General features: G+C 34.7%; 1 protein-coding gene across 1 annotated transcript; it reads left to right on the top strand.

Moving 5' to 3' along the window:
* The first annotated feature begins 9,399 nt into the window (after positions 1-9,399).
* On the top strand, positions 9,400-10,161 carry LOC110113797 (transmembrane protein 234 homolog). Its single transcript, XM_020846495.2, has one exon. It carries the CDS (start codon positions 9,485-9,487, stop codon positions 9,881-9,883), a length of 399 nt encoding a protein of 132 aa, XP_020702154.1. The 5' UTR covers positions 9,400-9,484; the 3' UTR covers positions 9,884-10,161.
* The last annotated feature ends 7,866 nt before the right edge of the window (positions 10,162-18,027 follow it).

The raw sequence follows: 18,027 nt of genomic DNA, 5'->3' as shown, positions 1-18,027 counted from the left end.
CCTATCATATATAGAGTTTGTCCTAATTGTTATTAACTTGGTTGAGTTTGAGTTGACTAACCACAATCAAGGGGAATTTGTTAAGCCTTTTGAGATGATTGTAGCGAGGGAGAAATTTGTGATGCGTCTCGAGCCCTTGAATTACCAACGCCCACTTATAGGAAGTCAACGTGGACCCATTTTTTATAGAAAATTTTAGTTAGGCTAACAATATCATAAAACATCTGATTTAATGAATCATTTCTTCATTAATCTTCTTTGGACATTGATTTTTTTTTCAAATCAAATTACATAAATTTTAGTGTTTCTTTATTTATATCTATTTTATATTGTCGGGTGGTTCATCATGTTTCATTCTTTATTATGTGCAAAAAAAAATTATAATGATATAGTGTGTATTTATTAGTTTATCTTTGTACAAAGATCTAACACATACAAATAAATTTTACGAGAAATCATAAATTTATTCATATAGAGAACCTAAAAAGAGGAAAACCACTTGTTTAGGCCCAGCGAATGAATTCACTAAATAATAGAAGATACTAAAATCCTCCTTTCCTCATAATTGAAGGAGATGAGATTATACCCATACGAGAATAATTTCTTGATTTCAATTAAGAGATTATAAAAATTGGGTGTCTATGAGCAAACAATTAAAATCCAAAACAGGTTTAGATACTCATAGTCAAACGACAGTAAGTCAAATGATATAAGTATGAGAATGGTTATGATAATTGCTAATGGTGATCACAAAAAAAAAAAAAAACAATAGAGTTAATTAGCTCTTTTAATTCTTGAACCTCCCATCATGTAGAAAATGGAGCCCTGATCATATGTTTTTAAGAGGGGTATTTTTGGAAAATGTAGTTAGAATTCAAAATACTATATATATAATCCATATTAATCCCATCAATAGTATATCATATATCAAACATTTGAATGCTTTAATGATATCAAAATTGAATACTCTTGAGCTCGTTAGATTCATCTCATTGAGCTGCTTGATTTGGCTTTCACGGTATTTTTTTGACCTACTGCAGCATTTTAAATATATACTAAAATCTTTGGAGTGATTTAGAAATCACTACAAATTTGTTGTATTTTCATTTTTTGGAAAGTCTTTTGTAACAGTTTCATGAGTGCTGATGAGAAAGGCTTTAGCAGGGGTTAAAACTGTCGCTAAAAGTTAGCACGGGTGTAACAGTTTCATGAGTGCTGATAAGAAAGGCTTTAGCAGGGGTTAACACTTTCGGTGCCGCCGGCCTAGAGCTGCTTTTGTCGGGCGTCACCAGCTGCTTTCGTCGGCATCACCGGATCCTTTCGCCGGCTTCCGCTGTCACCAGCCGATGCAGGCGTTATTGTATTCGCGGGTTGGGTCGGGTTGACTTGAACCCGAAGCGGGTCGGGTTCGTGTTCAGAAAATCAACCCGTTTTAAAAAACGGTTCGAGTCAACCCGAACCCAAATAGTGCCGAGTCAGTTTCGGGTTCGACCCGAACCCGACCCATGACCCGAAATTGAGAGGTCTAAATTTTTTGATAAAATTACGATAGAAATTAAGAATACAAAGAATTTGATGAAAGACACATGAAACATATATCTTCATGGCAAAGAATACTATGAATCAAAATTCCAAATGAATCCAACAGAAGATATCTCTAGAAAGAAAGGTACAACATGCTGAATCACAATCATCTTTTAAGAAACGATTTGCTTTCAAGAACACAATGGTAAATTTTACAAGCTAGGTTCTCCTGTACAACAGAATTAAAAGACGCAAATTTTTACTTGGGATTCCATAAAATTCATTACAAAAAGAACACAGTGATTTACGTGGTTCGGCCAAGATGCTTATGTCAACAAGAAGGAGATGATGATTTAACTAAATTGGAGAATAATTAGCTAGGGAATTATAATATGCACTCTCTAGCTTCTTCTTATCTCTTATATTCAACAGCAGCCCCATGGCACTATTTGTAGATTTGAGCTAATATAAATTAAGAAAAAGCTTCCTAATCTATTCCCAATCAAATTCCTAATTAATGCAATGCTTAGATCTCCTAATTAATGCATTAATCAAATATCCAATCAAATTAACTTAATTAGGCAATAATATATTCCCTAATCAATTATAATAATGAGACATTAAAAACTTTCCAAATAAAAGCTTATTTCAATTTGGAAATAATTTCAAATCAGTAATCTAGCCTTTCTTTCACTTCAAAAAGCAGAAGATGACAAATCAGGTTCCAATATCAGAATGATTATAGCTAGATGGTTTCCTACGTAACCGTCCTCTCTCTCTCTCTCTCTCTCTCTCTCTCTCTCTCTCTCTCTCTCTCTCTCTCTCAAGGGATCAAGCTAAGCGTGGTTCTTCAAATAAGTGGACAATCAGTCATGATTCATGTATTACTGTCGTAGTGATTGCATCTCCAAGCATGTATCAACTATACCCTTCAGATACCTCAAGATACTATTCAAAGCTTGCCAATAATTCCTTCATGTATCATGTATCATTTTTAAACCTATTCACAAAGCCAACTACTTGTGTAATGTCTAGATCGAGCTTCTCCAAAAAAAGCACAAAATGTGCTACAAGTGCCAAGTGACCACAAGTCGAGAGATTCTTAACCACTATGGAGAACAACTCATCATAATTAATCCTATAATATTGCACAAAGCCTTTTGCTACCAACCTAGCCTTATATTGCATATCAGCTCATAGAGATCCTTTATTTTTTGCACGCATCTATTTGCACCAAATGGATTTTCTTCATGAAGGAAGCTTCACCAACTTTTAAGTAGTATCCTTTTGAAGAGACTCCATCTCTTCATCCATAGCCCTCTTTTAAAGATCACAATCAGGATTGTCCACCGTTTTCTTGTAGTTATTAGGAACTTTAGCCTTCAAGGTTGAAAGTACAAATGCAATGTAATTTCTCAATCAAATTAGTTTTGGGACATTCTGGCTCCTAGTCCTATTCCTTGCCATAAATTCCTCAGTAAAAATCTTCTTAACATCATCTTAAACCTCCCGATTTGTAGGTGAATCAGGTGCTTGGTTTGAACTGATCGACTTCTATAGAGTAAATGGAGTTGTATCAAACTCCAACTTTTATAGTGCATATGTGGTCTCAGTGAAACTCTCCACCTTCATAGAGTCCTGGGGCTTCAACATATTTGCCTCATCAAAAAGAAAGAAGCCTATTAATAACAATTTTCTTCTCTACCAGATCATAAAATTTAAAGATTACATTCTTTGCTCATGATTTCAATTTATCATTATGAACATTACAATATGTTGGATACCCAAACACTTTCAAGTGCTTATAATCTCTAAAAAGATGTCTTAACCACATCTCCTTTGGTGCCTTTTTCCCAATAGTTGTAGAAGGCATACAGTTCACTAAGTGATAGGCATAGTTTATTGCTTCAGCCTAGTAGACTCTATCCAACCCAAAATTGGATAACAAACGTTGAATTTTCTCCACCAAAATCTAGTTCATCCTCTCTGCCATCTTGTTCTAATATGACATCTCTCTAACAATAAAGTGATGCTCTATCCCATATATCTAACACTCTTGTAAGAATGCATCCAAAGTGTATTCACCCCTAATATCTAATTTGATACACATGATCTTCTTGCTAGTCTGAGTCTCAATCCACTTCTTTCAAGTTCTAAAAATCTTGAGTATCTCGCTCTTGTGCCTCATGGTGTACACCCAAACATATATAGAATAATCATCAATAAAAGAGACAAAATATCACTTCTTGTCAAATGATGTTATCTTCATTTTGGCCACATACATCTGTGTGAACATACTCCAATATACCATTTATAATTTGGATGGCAGTACCAAAGGATACATGTATCTTCTTTCCAAACACATTATATTCATAATATCAATCTTCCAGGTGCTTGCTCTTTTAATTAATCATTATTTCACCAAAGCCATAAGAGAAGCCTCTCCGACATGAGCTAGTCGCATATGCCACAATGTAGTGGCATTAGATGAATCATCAACAATAGCAGCCAATCCAATCAATGTTCTTCCCTGAAGGTAGAAAAGGGTATGGTGACAAACTCCTTTCAAATAAATCAGTGCTCCATGATATATCTTTAGAACTCCTGCTTCAATGACTACCTTGTAGCCTTGGTCTCTAAAGCCCCAACAAATAGCAAATTCTTATAATATTTAGAACATGCCTCACATAAGTCACCTCTCTCATAGTACCTTCATGTATTTTGATAAAGATGCTCCCTACACAAATAGTACGATAAGCCTAATCATTTCCCATGGTTACAACACCACTATCAAGCTCCCTGTAGGTATTGAATCACTCTATAGTGGGATAAATATGATATATAACACTAGTATTTAGAATTCAATATGAACCCTATGAATACAAACTCTGAGAAATTATAGATAGTCATACATTTGAATATTCATCATGCTCTTCCATGCTAAGATTAGCCTTAGTGAAAACTCTCTCGTCCTTCTCCTTCAGCTTCAAGCAATATTTTTTCCAATGTCTAGCTTCTAAGCATAAAGTACACTGATTTTTTCCAAGACTGTGCCCCCGCTTGACACTGTCGAGCTTTTTATTCTTCTATTTTTTAGATCTTCCTTATTGGAGTGTGAGAGCCTTAGCTTAATCCATATTTATATACTAATTATCATGATGCCAGAATTAGTGATTCAGTAATGCATTAGTCACCTCACTATAGTTCAAGACATCCTTCCCATAAATGAGCGTCATTGTGAAGTTTTCATACTCGTCAGGGAGCGAATTCTATAGAAGTAGTGTCTTTTCTTCATCTCCAACCTCTTCATCCAAATTCAAAAGATCTGCCAATAACTTTGTAAAGTAATTCAAATGCTCTTCAATTATAACCCATGCTTTATCTAAAACCTATAGATCCAACACTTTATATGAAGTTTATTCTCCATGCTCTTTGTCAGGTACTTATTCTTCAAAGTCTTCCACAACTTCACAATAGAAGTATCCATCATCAACCCATAATTGATATCTTGAGATAGGCAATTTTTGATCAAGCTACAAGCACTTTGGTTCATCTTAAGCCAATTTCTTTCAGGCATCTCTTTATGATGTTCATCACCATCCAAAATATCCTCCAAATTTAAAGAACGCAACACATTCATCACCTCACATTGCCACATGCGAAAGTTCCCTTTACCATCATAGTTCATGACATCAATTTTGATGGGATGTGTAACCACTTAATGAATCGATTCCTTCTACACCAACGAAGTGGATCTATCCATGGCTCTATCGAGTCTCATCTTTTCCTCTAGACTGTAACTGCCTTACAACACAGGAATTACACTAATCCAGCCTAGTAACAATCCAGAAAAAATCAATAACCTTTGCTTGCTCAATCTAACTAGATCACGTCTCGAAGATTTGCTCTCATTCTACAAACCGTCACTGAAAATTCCATTGAAATTCAGCTTTAATATTAATTGTTGTGCAAACAATCGCAGCATAAATAAAATCACACAATAAAACTACTTAAAGAACATGACGAATTACGTGGTTCAATGAAGATGCCTACGCCTACGGGGAGGGGATTATAATTTCACTAAATTGGAGAACAATAGAGAATTACAATAAGCTCTCACTTCCTCTCATCTCTTACATTCAACAGCAGCCCCTATGGTTATATTTATAGATTTAAGCCAAAGTAAATTAGGAAAAAACTTCTTAATCTAATCCTAATCAAATCCCTAATTAATAAAATAATTAGATATCCTAATTAATGTATCAATCAAATCTCTAATAAAATCAGCTTAATTAGGGAAATAATCTTTTCCCTAATAAATTACAATAATAAGTCATTAAAAGATTTCCAAATAAAATCTTATTTCAATTTAGAAATAATTCCAAATAATCAGCCAATACCTATCTATAACTATCTATGGCAGCGGTTTACTAACCGCTGGTAAAAAGTACTGCGGATATCCCATATTTTTGATAATGCTTGTAATTTTAATTGGTTCGTCGCATTAATACATTCAATTTGACTATTAGTTTGTTGAAATTAAAGTTTAAATGATTATGAAATTAATTTGAATGTTTACATTTAAATATTACCTCAAGATTTTTGTCAGTCATGTAAATTTTCTCATATCACTCCTAATAGTTTTCATATTTGGTTAGATATTTTGTTCCAATAGGCCCTCAACTCACTATCAATGTGGTGTATTCCATTGAAGTTATCAGTGACTCGAGCTAATCTTGAGACAATCAAGCTTTCTGAAAGTTTATCTTATATGATTAGCTTATCTAACAGTCTTTTGTGCAAAAAGCATGATATAACTGATACAAATTAGCTAGTTTTTCAAAACGATATTGGTTTTTATGCTCACTTCAAGCTTCAAACATAACTTTTAACAACATTGTGAAAATCAGAACAGACAATGAATCAGAAGAATGAGAGGTTCATGATTCAATAGTTCGACCCCGGTCAAACTGGATGATGTAATATTGGGAAGAAATAAGAAATCCTACAAATCAATAGGAGTAGGTTGTTGGTGACGACGAAGGGTCATCAATGTTGCAAATTTATGCGGTTTTGATGTTATATGGGCCTATGTCGGAGAGTGAACTGTGAAGTTGTTGCGATCTTAGGAGCACATCTATTGCGAGAAAAAGCGAGAAATGATCGTGCGTTTGTTCCTAGGAGGGAAACTACATGATAATGGGAGTGCGGGTCATCAGGCCGTGGCTTGGGAGGGAAACAGGAAACTACGTCTTAGGACTTCAATTATATTAGATAAATTATAAGTGTTTTGACGCTTGGATCACTGATCGACTGTGCAAAATCTATCTTTTAAAACTGACTAGTTCACCGATTATACAGTTGAACTGGCGGTTCATCCAATTTTTTCTCGGCTCAATATTAAAATGATTTTGCTGGTTTTTCGGATTGGCTTCCCGATTGATTCACGGTTGAAACGGTTAAACCAGTCGGTCATGTCCGATTTAAAATAACACATTCATCAATAGGCTAAGAAATTTATCCAACCAAATCAGTGCCTTTAGAGACCTTCGTTCACATGAAAATCTCTGAACCATTCCAAACTCACCATAAAACGAACAATTATTACGTCCTCCGACCGGATGCAGAGGAACATCCGGTTGTAGGCAAAATCCCGCCTATACCGAGGTGTACCGAGTTTTTTTGTATCCTTACACTCGGTACACCTCGGTATAGACAGAATTTTGCCTACAATCGGATGTGCCTCTGTATCCTTACACCGGACCAAATAAAAGTTCCCATAAAACATAGTATAAAAAGCAGAACGATGAAAGTTGATGCAAAGTTTGTCAGAACCTTCGAGGAAGGCACAAGGAGCAAGGAAGGTACCTATCCCCATCTCCCCACTCGCAAAAGGCAAAAGCAAGGAATCCTCTGCGCAACAAAAGTAACTACACTACATGTAATAAGAAACCATATTAGAGAGCCCGAACAAGCAATGTCCTGCGTCGGCCTTCTCAGCTGTCTCCACGTCCACCACTCTGCCAAATACTACATCATCATGGCTCTCATGGTCGTCGCCATCATATTCGGCCTCCGAATCCTCACTTATATCATTGCTCGCTGTATGATAAGACGACGACAGCAGCCGGAATCCAGTGCGGGAGTCAATCATGAGTTCGAAATGCGGGTGGCGAGCGCTGCACTTGCAATGCATCGGCATCAGCGGGAATGGCGAAGGCAGGCCGTGGAAGCGACAGAGGTACCGCCATCGCCGGCGGGGGAGTGGCACAGCAAGCTTGTTATTACTGCCGGCAGCGACCGTGCGTCTTATATTGCTCACCCTTGCCCTTTATGGGCTGAGCGCCTCGGTTGATTGGCGGAACTTACTTGCATATTATTTTGTCTCGGTTTGATTAATGCAAATATATAAGGGGCTGTTTCGTAGCAACTATGATTTGATTTAAATAGGATTTCATAAATCCGTTAAATTCAAATTTCGGAAATCTTGTGCGGCTTAAATTTTGAACTGTTTGATAATATTTATGTTAAATTCAATTAAGTCATGGGTGACTGTTTGACTATAGAACAGATTTAAACCAACAGATTTTGTAAATTTGAAAAAAAAAATTCGGAAATCCGGGATTTAGCACGAAAAGGCTGAATTTCCGGTCTACGGCGGCTTTCATTTGCCGTCAGATTTGGTTTTGCATTTTAGGCCGTTTGGCTGGATTTCGATCAAATCCGCTTCAAATCCGACTTTAAATGCTACTATCAAACAGCCCCTAAGGCTTATTTTAATTATTGATGTTGCTGCTTATATTCAATTAATAATATTCTATAGATGGGGTTTTTTTGGAAGTATATATTACAACGTCAGTATTTTTTAAGTTTATTTATTTAAATTAATTTATTATTATTATTATTTTTTATTTTGAGAGCAGTTGATCCGATTTATATTAAAAAAATATTGATTAAAATAATGATAAAAAATTGAACTAAAATAATGAATATATTTTTTAAGTATTGCTCAAGTAAAATTTAGAGAAATTGGGCTGTGTAACAGTATCTTTAAAGGTTAAAGGGTAAATAAAAATAAGATTATAAATGAATGAAAATCAAAGGAGACTGGCTAAAAATAAAAAGATAAAATCTCAAAAATCTAGGATAGGCTCAGAGTAAGATTACGGGCTTAAATCTACTCCATTCGATGAGGACATTTAATAGATTTCTCATAGGAAGATCAACGATTTAACGTAGGGATTAAAAGTCTTGATTGAATTTGACTCCAAATTTTGTTAGTTCAGTAAGGATAGTCAACACATTTTTCAAAGGAAGAATGGAAACTTGTCGTATAGAAGAGAAGTCTTGATCGCCTCCGAATCCAATCCTTCTCATGAGGTATATAATTTGAAAAATTATTAGGTGCGGAGTGCGGACGGGGTGAGAACCGTCTGCACAGACACAGGGTACCAAGCAGTACCTAGTGGTACCGAACGGTACCGACCGCGGTTTTATACTAGTGTGCAGACGGTTTTCCCGTCCGCACTCCGTACCTAATAATTTCTCATATAATTTAGAGAATTAATATGAGATATTCAATATAATCTTTTAAGTTTTGACTATATTTATGAGGTATATTACTTTTAAAAAATATTTAAATGAACCAACACTATTTACATGAGAAATAAAATTCGAACCTTTTAAATTCAAGAGAATTTAAAGTTTTAAAAAACTCTACTAACAAAAGCTTATTATATTTTGGACAATCTAAAAACAAATATAAATGGCATCATTAACAAATCCAGCCGAAAAGAAAGCTTAGTTAAAAAAAAAAAAACATATGAATGGATTTAAATATATAATCTCAAACATAAAGCCTGCTTAATTATACTAGTTGCATACCTACTGTCAAGCGTCAACGCAACAAATTCAGAATAGTTAAGGAACGGGTTGCCGTTTTTCCGGCGATCAGTACGAGATGATCAGCGAAATCGAGAAGATGATCGGGGTGGGCCTGGTATGGGGTTCCACCAACTCGCTCATGCGCCGCGGAGCACTGCTCTGGGAACAAAAACTCCAATCCACACCGCCGGCTTCACGCGATCAACGGGGAGTCATCGGCCACGTCCTGAAGTGGCTCGACCTTCTCCTTTTGTGGCAATACTCTGTCCCATTCCTTGTTAACCTCACTGCATCCGCCGCCTTTTTCTACATCCTCGGCGATTCTCCCATCTCCGTTGCCGTTCCCGTCACAAACGCCACCACATTCGCCGCCACCGCCGCCTCTGCTATTCTCCTAGGTGAGGAGATGCGGATCGGCCCTGCTCTTCTCGGCATTGCTCTCATCGTGCTCGGCGTTTGGATATGCATCACGTAAGTGCATCTCCCCCCCTGGATTGCTGAAGTATTGAGTAATGGGGAAAATTGGCACGCTTTTATTTCTGTAGCTGATTCGCAATTTTGATCATTTGATGTACTGCACGAGCTAAATCTCGTTTAGATTAAGTTTTTAAGAAATTTGTAGCTTCTGAGGGATTTTGATTGACCTGTAATGTAATGTCATGTATGAAAGCTTGATTTACCATATCCTTGAATCAAACTACGGCCTTGTTAGCTGTTTGCTTTCATCTACTAATTAAAATTCAACTTACGGCTCATTTGGTTTCTTGTAGCCCAAAAAAAGTTACATGTCCTAAGTTAAAATTCCACTTAGGGCTCATTTGCTTTTATCTACTAATTAAAATTCAACTTAGGGCTCACTTTTGAGTGCAAGAATGGTATAAGAGAGGAGAGAAGCAAGGAGAGAGCGTGAGAGCATGTACTTATTTCTTTTAATTTACATAGTGGATTTTTTGGTGTGACGTGACTCAGTGATTTTTTCTAGTTTTCAAGTTTTTTCATGTTAAATCCTAGTGTCCTTTACTTTATGCTGTTTTTACTTTATTGTTTGTTTTATTGTGATTTTTTACTTCCATCCCTAACAACATCTAACCAAACAACATAATTTAATAAGCCCATTAGTTTTTCAGAACAAGTTTTATTACTTAAAGCAACCCAATGACCCCAAGAGGAATCATTGATTCTAAACTTAAGCGATGGAAGTTGGAAGCAACAAATAGCTATGCTGTGAGCTTAACATTGAGTTAGACTAATGCTAAACATAAATGTTTCTTTTGCAATTTAAATTTTTTTTTTTTTCAGCTCAATTTTTAAATTACTTTCCAAAATTTTTTACCATTCCATCTTTAATAAAGACTAATAGAACGGGGTAATCCTGTTGGTAGAATACAATTTATAACCTTGGTCTTGTGGTAAATTCCTCTCTTTTAGTTTTTATTATGAGATCCTCCTTGTCAACTAGATGCTAAAGTAATCATAAACTTGCGTGATGGTGACTGAACAAATGCGTAATTTTTATGGTAATTTTTCTCTTTTTTGTATAATCTTAACTTTTTTTTATTTGCAAGTCTTTGCTGGTTGATTGACACCTCTTATTTTTTTGTTTTGTTATTATTATGTTGCAACTAAAAAAATTACGCATAAAAATTTAAAACAATAGAATCAAAATGATTATGACTGAACAAACAAAAGTGTAAGAGTAAAGGGCACTCATAAGACTTTTATAGATTTAGTCCAACAAGGCCAACAACCACACCTAAGAACTCTCACTTTAGATTCCATTGCCCAATAACGTCTTTGCCTGCAACGCAATACAGGGACCACTACAACTTCTTTCCTTAAGGGGAAGAGACTCTTACCTTGATTCTAGGAAAGGGAACCTAACCTTTTTAAGCCTCCATATCAAGGCTTAGAACCTCACAAAGGATTACAATAGAGAAACTTAAGAATAACTATTGAAGAATGCATCTTACACAACAATTGTGTGATGGTATGAAAAGCGTAGAATGTTGAGTGCTCTTTTGATGAAAGTTGCTTAAGAATTCTCAAAGTTTTTGTTAAGAATGAACAACGAGATAGAGATTTTTGCAATAGAAGCTTTAATGATTTTCAAGTAATTATAAAACTTTGAAATCATCTAATATATATATGAGAGTTCATGGGATTTCGTAACCACAATCCAAAAGATCAAAATCTAGCAAAGCAAAACAAGAAACACTTATACCCAAATGGCTAGAATTTGTAACCATTATCCACCTATTTTGGAATTTGTAGGTGTCTGTAAACAAGTTTATGGGGACTCATAAACTTTGTGGGGCTCCACAAGTTATTTTTGAAGACATCTAAATCCCAAAAGAAAATACTTGGACTCTATCACTTAGCAAGAACTCTCAAAGGACTTTGCAAGGACCTACAAAACCCCAAGAAGCTTTTTTCGTGCAAATTTTAATAGACTTTTCAAAGGATTTTCAAGTTATTTTCATTTAGATATATATAATGTAATGTAACTTAAGATTTCAAAATAATTTTGGGAAGGATTTACTTTTATATAAATTTGGAAATTATAAACTATATATATTACTTAAAATATAATCATCTTTTAGGGGCTATTTTGTTCATTCCACTTGGGCCTAACTGATGAAAACTCATTTAGATGTCCCAAACATATGATAGCACAAATTACAACTTAGTTCTAACATATCATATACACGAGTCTTTAGTCATCATAACTTGGGCATTTTAACAGGGTGCAACCACAATGTTGTACCTAAATTAAGCTCATAAAAACCACTAGGCATACTAATCTATATTTAAAATCATCAATAGTGAACTCTTTGATTAGGTGGGCACATTAGGTCAATATTTTTTTTTCCTTCTTGATAATGATACACAAAACATGGTTGATGTGTAAAGAACCTTTCCTTAAGATATTAGATTCGAAAAACATGTTATATTAGATACACAAACATGGTTGATCTGTAAAGAACCTCCCCTTAAGATATTGCATTAAAAATATATATATAATTTTTCTGTAATAAGAGATAAATGAGTTTTTATGATAAAATATCATTGCATAGTTACCAAACCATAGATCATCTATCATTCGGAACATCATAGTCCATACCTTTAGCCTTCCTAATTCATAATAGCATAAACACTACTTCCTTTTTGTCATACTTCACAATGGTGTAAAGATATCTTAAAATTTAGCCAATTAATATCAAGAAATAAATGGAGATTAATTCTATGAAAATAATTAATATCAATGTAATTCACTGACATATTCTAGTAATGAGCAATTATAACTTTGGGATACTTAAATGCTTCTTAAGCACACAAAAATGATCCTTATTGTTTCATGTAATGAGAAATTATAAATAAGGAAGTTGTTTAATCCACCTATCATATTCATCTCAAACTCATTTCTCAAGTATTAGGAAACTCATGATATAAGAATTCATTTAGACCTTCAAATTGAATATCATCTACACCAAATAATTAAGGTTGCATCTACTCCTCCCTTTAGAACACCCATACCTCATAGAAAAATACTTAACCTATCATCTCATGATTTGGGTTCTTTTCTCAATATGTCTAAAGTTTTCTTCAATTATAAACATACTCAGGATGTTCGTGATCCCTAAACCTCGACGGTGCTCTATAAAAACATTCTTTTAGATTATATTATCTAGAAATACAATATTGGTGTTGACTGATAATAATAAAAAAAGTTTTTTTTTTAAATAAGTGAATGAATGAAAAAGAAAATTGAAATTAAAAAAAAAAAAGAGAGAAAAGAAGAAATTGGACCGAGATGGAAGGTTTCACAGAGTGACTTAAAAAAAGGAAGGGAAAATAAAAGGAAGTGTTTGTGGTTCTTTAGAACAAATATATAAATCTAAAGCTAAATCAAAAGATCTTATTATTACATGATCAAAGTTTTAGACAAAAATGTTATAGGGATTGCCATATTAGCTGTCATAAGAGAACTCAAGAAACTTATTCATATGAACAGGTTGCACTTGTTTGTTATTATTGAACCTATGTTCAAAAGAAAAATATACAATTTTATACCTCTTTGACAGATTTTAATGATTTCATGGAATGTTAGCTAATACTTCAAAAAAGATATTGGAGCTCTAGGACGAAGGAATCTAAATTCTTATTGCTTCTTAATACATGTAAACTTTTGAATGTGGAGATTCATAATAAAGAACTTCCAGCTATTTGTACTTTTGTTTAGTCTAACTGCTCATGGGTATTAAGAAAATTCTTGTGGAGAAATTTGAGGATAATTTCTTGATGTCACTGAAATGTTTCCAGTATGAAATCTTCTTCAAAACAACTTATTTGATGCTTAATTTCACAGAGGTTCATCAATTAAAATAAAAAACAAATCTTCTAGCATTCTTTCCTTGTCAAATAAAGTATACATTACAATAATTTAAGAAGGCAATAGAGGCGAAGGAGGAGGCGAATCATATGTCTTTCTAACTGTTACAAGTTTAGTCTCAATAAAAATCCCTCCACCCAAAGCAGGAAAGAAGATGGAAGTTAGAACGAAAAAAATTACTATGAAAAATAAATATGGAACATACTTTATTTATGAATTTAATCCCAGCCTTAAGTACAATAACCCCTCTTAATTAATGTGCAATAATGTTAAGAATTGAAGTCTTCCAGGAGACAAAAAATCAACATCTAATTGTTAACAAAAACAAAGGGGGAATACAAATTTTTAAAATTGAAGAGATAAGTCTTTTCACAATCCCGATTTGGTCTCACATGTAATTAACATCCAAATGACGCATCTATTCGTTGCTATAACTATCTTCGACAACACAACATAAAAAAGAGGACTGACGTTTCAATCTTACTTCTGTATTATCTCGTTCCTCCTTACCCTCTATGATTGCCAAAATCTTCAACCCGTGAGAACAAAACCAACCCTCCTTCACTGCCTCCGGCTTCGTCATCCACGCATGAATCAACTCACACGAGTGCTTGCGCCTAGTCCGCCGCCGCTCTTCACACCCCAAGCCTCCGCTCACGTCCGACTCCGACGACTCCACACACCTGAATCGTCTGCACCTCCCACGTCCAACGCCAAAGTCTAACTTCTCTTCACGTAAACTGCCCCTAACTCCTATTTTAGTAATTTAATTCTGAAACATTTGCCTGCATTGATATCCGCCAACCTCTTTTGCCTATTTATGAAATCAATTATTGTCCTACCTTGTAGGCATTTATATGGCAAAACATCTCCTATTTTGCAGGAGATATAAAATTGCCTCATATCTTTTAGGTGGGGATTGAATTTATCTCCCGCCTTGTAGGAGAATATAAAAATTGCCTCCTATCTTTTAGGAGGAGATTTATTTTATCTTCTTCCTTGTAGGCAAATTTGCATACATAACATCTTTATGTATGACATTTCTTCAGAAATTGACTATTTTTTGGTGGTATGGATCTTTTGACCTTTTAGGTCTATGAGTTGATAGGATGCTCCTTCATACACTATTTCAATGATGAATAGTCTTTTCCAGATTGGGTCAAATTTATTGCCGAGGCGACAATGAGAGATTATAAGTCTTCGACGAACCACAACAAGTTCACCTTCCTTAAAGCTTGTAGGACGAATCATTTGATCATGTGTCCAAATCATTCTTGCTTTGTAAGATTCTAGACTTTGTTGAGCTTGAAGTCGAACTTCTTCAAGAGCTTCAAGTTTTTAAAGTCATAGAAGATCATTTTCTTCTTTGGTTAATTTGTATTGAACAGCAATACGAAGAGACGACAACTCGACCTCGAGAGGTAATATTGCCTCAGTTATGAAAATCAACGAATATGGGGTAGATTGCGTTGCAGTTTTATAAGTGGAATGATATGCCCAAAGAGGCAAAAGAGGCTGGCGAATATCAATGCAGACGAAGGTTTCAAAATTAAATTACTGAAACAGAAGTTGGGGACAATTTACATGAAGAGCAGTAGGACTTTGGCGTCGGACGCGAGAGGTGTAGATGATTCAGGCGTGTGGAGTTGTCAGAGTCGGACGTCAGCAGAGGCTTGGGACGCGAAGAGTGGCGGCGGATTGGGCACAGGCGCTCGTGTGGGTTGATTCCGGCGTGGGTGGCGATGCCGGAGACAGTGAATGAGGGCTGGCTTTGTTCTCACGAGTTGAAGATTTTGATAATCACAGAGAGTAAGGAGGAACGAGGCAATACAAATGTAAGATTGAAATGCAGTCCTCTTTTTTTTTTATTGTGTTATCAAAGATAGTTATAGCAACGAATAGATACGTCATTTAGATGTTAATTGCATTTGTGGCCAAAACGCGATTGTGAAGAGACACGTCTTCAATTTTAAAAATTTTTATTCCCCCTTTTTTCCATCAACAATTAGATGGTGGGAAATCTTATTTTTTGGTCTTCTGAAAGCTTTAGTTTTTAACATTATTGCTCATTGGTTAAGAGGAGTTATTATACTTAAAGCTGAAATTAAATTAATAAATAAAGTGTGCTCCATATTTATTTTTCATAGTGATTTTTTCGTTCCAACTTCCGTCTTCTTTCCTGCTTTTAGTGGTGGGATTTTTATTAAGACTAAACATAAAACATTTAGCAAAGCATATGATCCGCCTCCTCCTTAGCCTCTATTCCTTCTTAACTTGCTATAATGTATACTTTATTTGACAAAGAAAGAATGCTAGAAAGTTTTCTTTTGATTTTAATTGCTGAACTTCTGTGAAATTGAGTATCAAACAAGCTGTTTTGAAGAATATTTCATGCAAGAAACATTTCAATGACATCAAGCAATTCTCCTCAAATTTCTCCACAGGAATTTTTTTAATACCCATGAACAGCTAGACTAAACAAAAGTACAGATAGCTGGAAGTTCCTGATTACAAATCTCAACATTCAGAAGTTTACATGTATTAATAAGTAATTAACATTTAGATTCCTTCTTCCCAGAACTCCAATATCTTTTTTGAAGTATTAGCTAACATTCCATAAATCATTAAAATTTATCAAAGAGGTATAAAACTGTATATTTTTCTTTTGAACATTGGTTTAATAATAACAAATAAGTGCAACATGTTCATTTGAACAAGTTTCTTGAGTTCTCTTGTGACAGCTAATATGACAATCCCTCTAACATTTCTGTCTAAAACTTTGATCCTATAATAATAAGATTTTTTTTTTTATTTAGCTTTAGATCTATATGTTTGTTCTAAGGAACCACAACACTTCCTTTTCTAGGTGGACTCCCGAGCCAACATTCTGCATTGAGTTATTAAGTTGTTAGGCTACTTTATTTCACATGTATAGGAAATCTAAACTTGCATTCAATTTTTTTGTTCTTAGCATATTTCATTTATGATTCTTGAGATTATAATTTTGTGCTTTGTGGGAGCTGCTTGGTTCTGTGTTACTGCTTGCCTATGACAATATTACTGGTTTGATCAAGAATAATCTCTCCGGAAAAAAAGGTATGAATCTTACATCCAACTAAACCCTCCGAAGAAGAAGCCTTTTTTATTAGCATCTGGTGGTTTATGCTTCAGATTTCTTTATTTAAATGTGCCACTTGTACACTCCAGAAAAATCCGTTACCTGTAGGGTTTTTTTTTTCTTCCTCTCTCTCTCTCTCTCTCTCTCTCTCTCTCTCATGGCCTTCATTTGCATACACAGTAAACTTCCGTTAAGATATGGGCTGGCTATGCATTTTAGAATCTGTTTCGTTTGATTTGAAAAAAACAACATATCAAGATAAGAGTTCTCTTTAAATGTTATTCAAGTATATCAGTCCCTGTCTGTTTGATTCAGTTTTTTGCCTGTAAAATTTGAATCAGCTCGCATTCAACTTTGGTTAGGTTTTTTCATGCATAATGCTTGAGATCAATATTTTGCTATATACGCTGTTTGGTGAATTTGTACTGATTAGTCAAGAATAATCTCTTTTGAAGAAAGTTGCGAGACTTTTACATCCAAGCAACTTCCTAGGCAGCAGCTCTCTTTTGATTAGGCACATCTTGGATGAAACTTGAAATTTCTTGACTTAAATGTATTGCTAGTGCACAGAAGAATTTAAGAGGCTTTATTGTTTTGTTTTTTGACTACATTTATATTGGGAATTCTCATTGAGATTTTGGTTCTAAGTGCATTTTAGGGCATGCTTATTTACGATATTTGAATGATAACATCATCTATGGGTGTCAGCTAATCTAATGTTTGTTTAGGAATGTTGTTGTTTTTTGTAAATGTGGTTACAAAGCTATTGCAGGGAAAGTAATTTTTATAAAAAGTAGCTTTTTAGTATAGATATGTCTTGTAAGCCTAAAAAAGTAATAGTCAAACATTAAATGTGGTTGCAGTTTGAAAAACTGAGCAATAAGAAAGCTATCTCAATGAAATCTAAAGATCTTGGAAGTAGTTGTCAAACTTTTAAATTAGAATTCCACCTTCATAAGATTTTTGTTTTTGCGCACACCATTCCCTATCATGACAACAACAACAACACATCAAACCTTTGTTCCACTACATGTGGTCGGCTACATGAATCCATTTTCTCCATTGCATTCTAATAAGGGTCAAATTCTCATTTAAATCTAATAAAAAATGT

This window comes from Dendrobium catenatum, unplaced genomic scaffold (genome assembly GCF_001605985.2).
Source record: "Dendrobium catenatum unplaced genomic scaffold, ASM160598v2 fragScaff_scaffold_1117, whole genome shotgun sequence".
Classification (NCBI taxonomy): Eukaryota; Viridiplantae; Streptophyta; class Magnoliopsida; order Asparagales; family Orchidaceae; genus Dendrobium; species Dendrobium catenatum.
The sequence above is the reverse complement of the archived record's forward strand: the minus strand, read 5'-3'. Positions and strand labels throughout refer to the sequence as shown.

What these genes read in the sequence shown, in the direction of transcription:
- LOC110113797 (XM_020846495.2), top strand. Translation starts at nt 9,485, where the DNA reads ATGATCAGCGAAATCGAGAAGATGATCGGGGTGGGCCTGGTATGGGGT.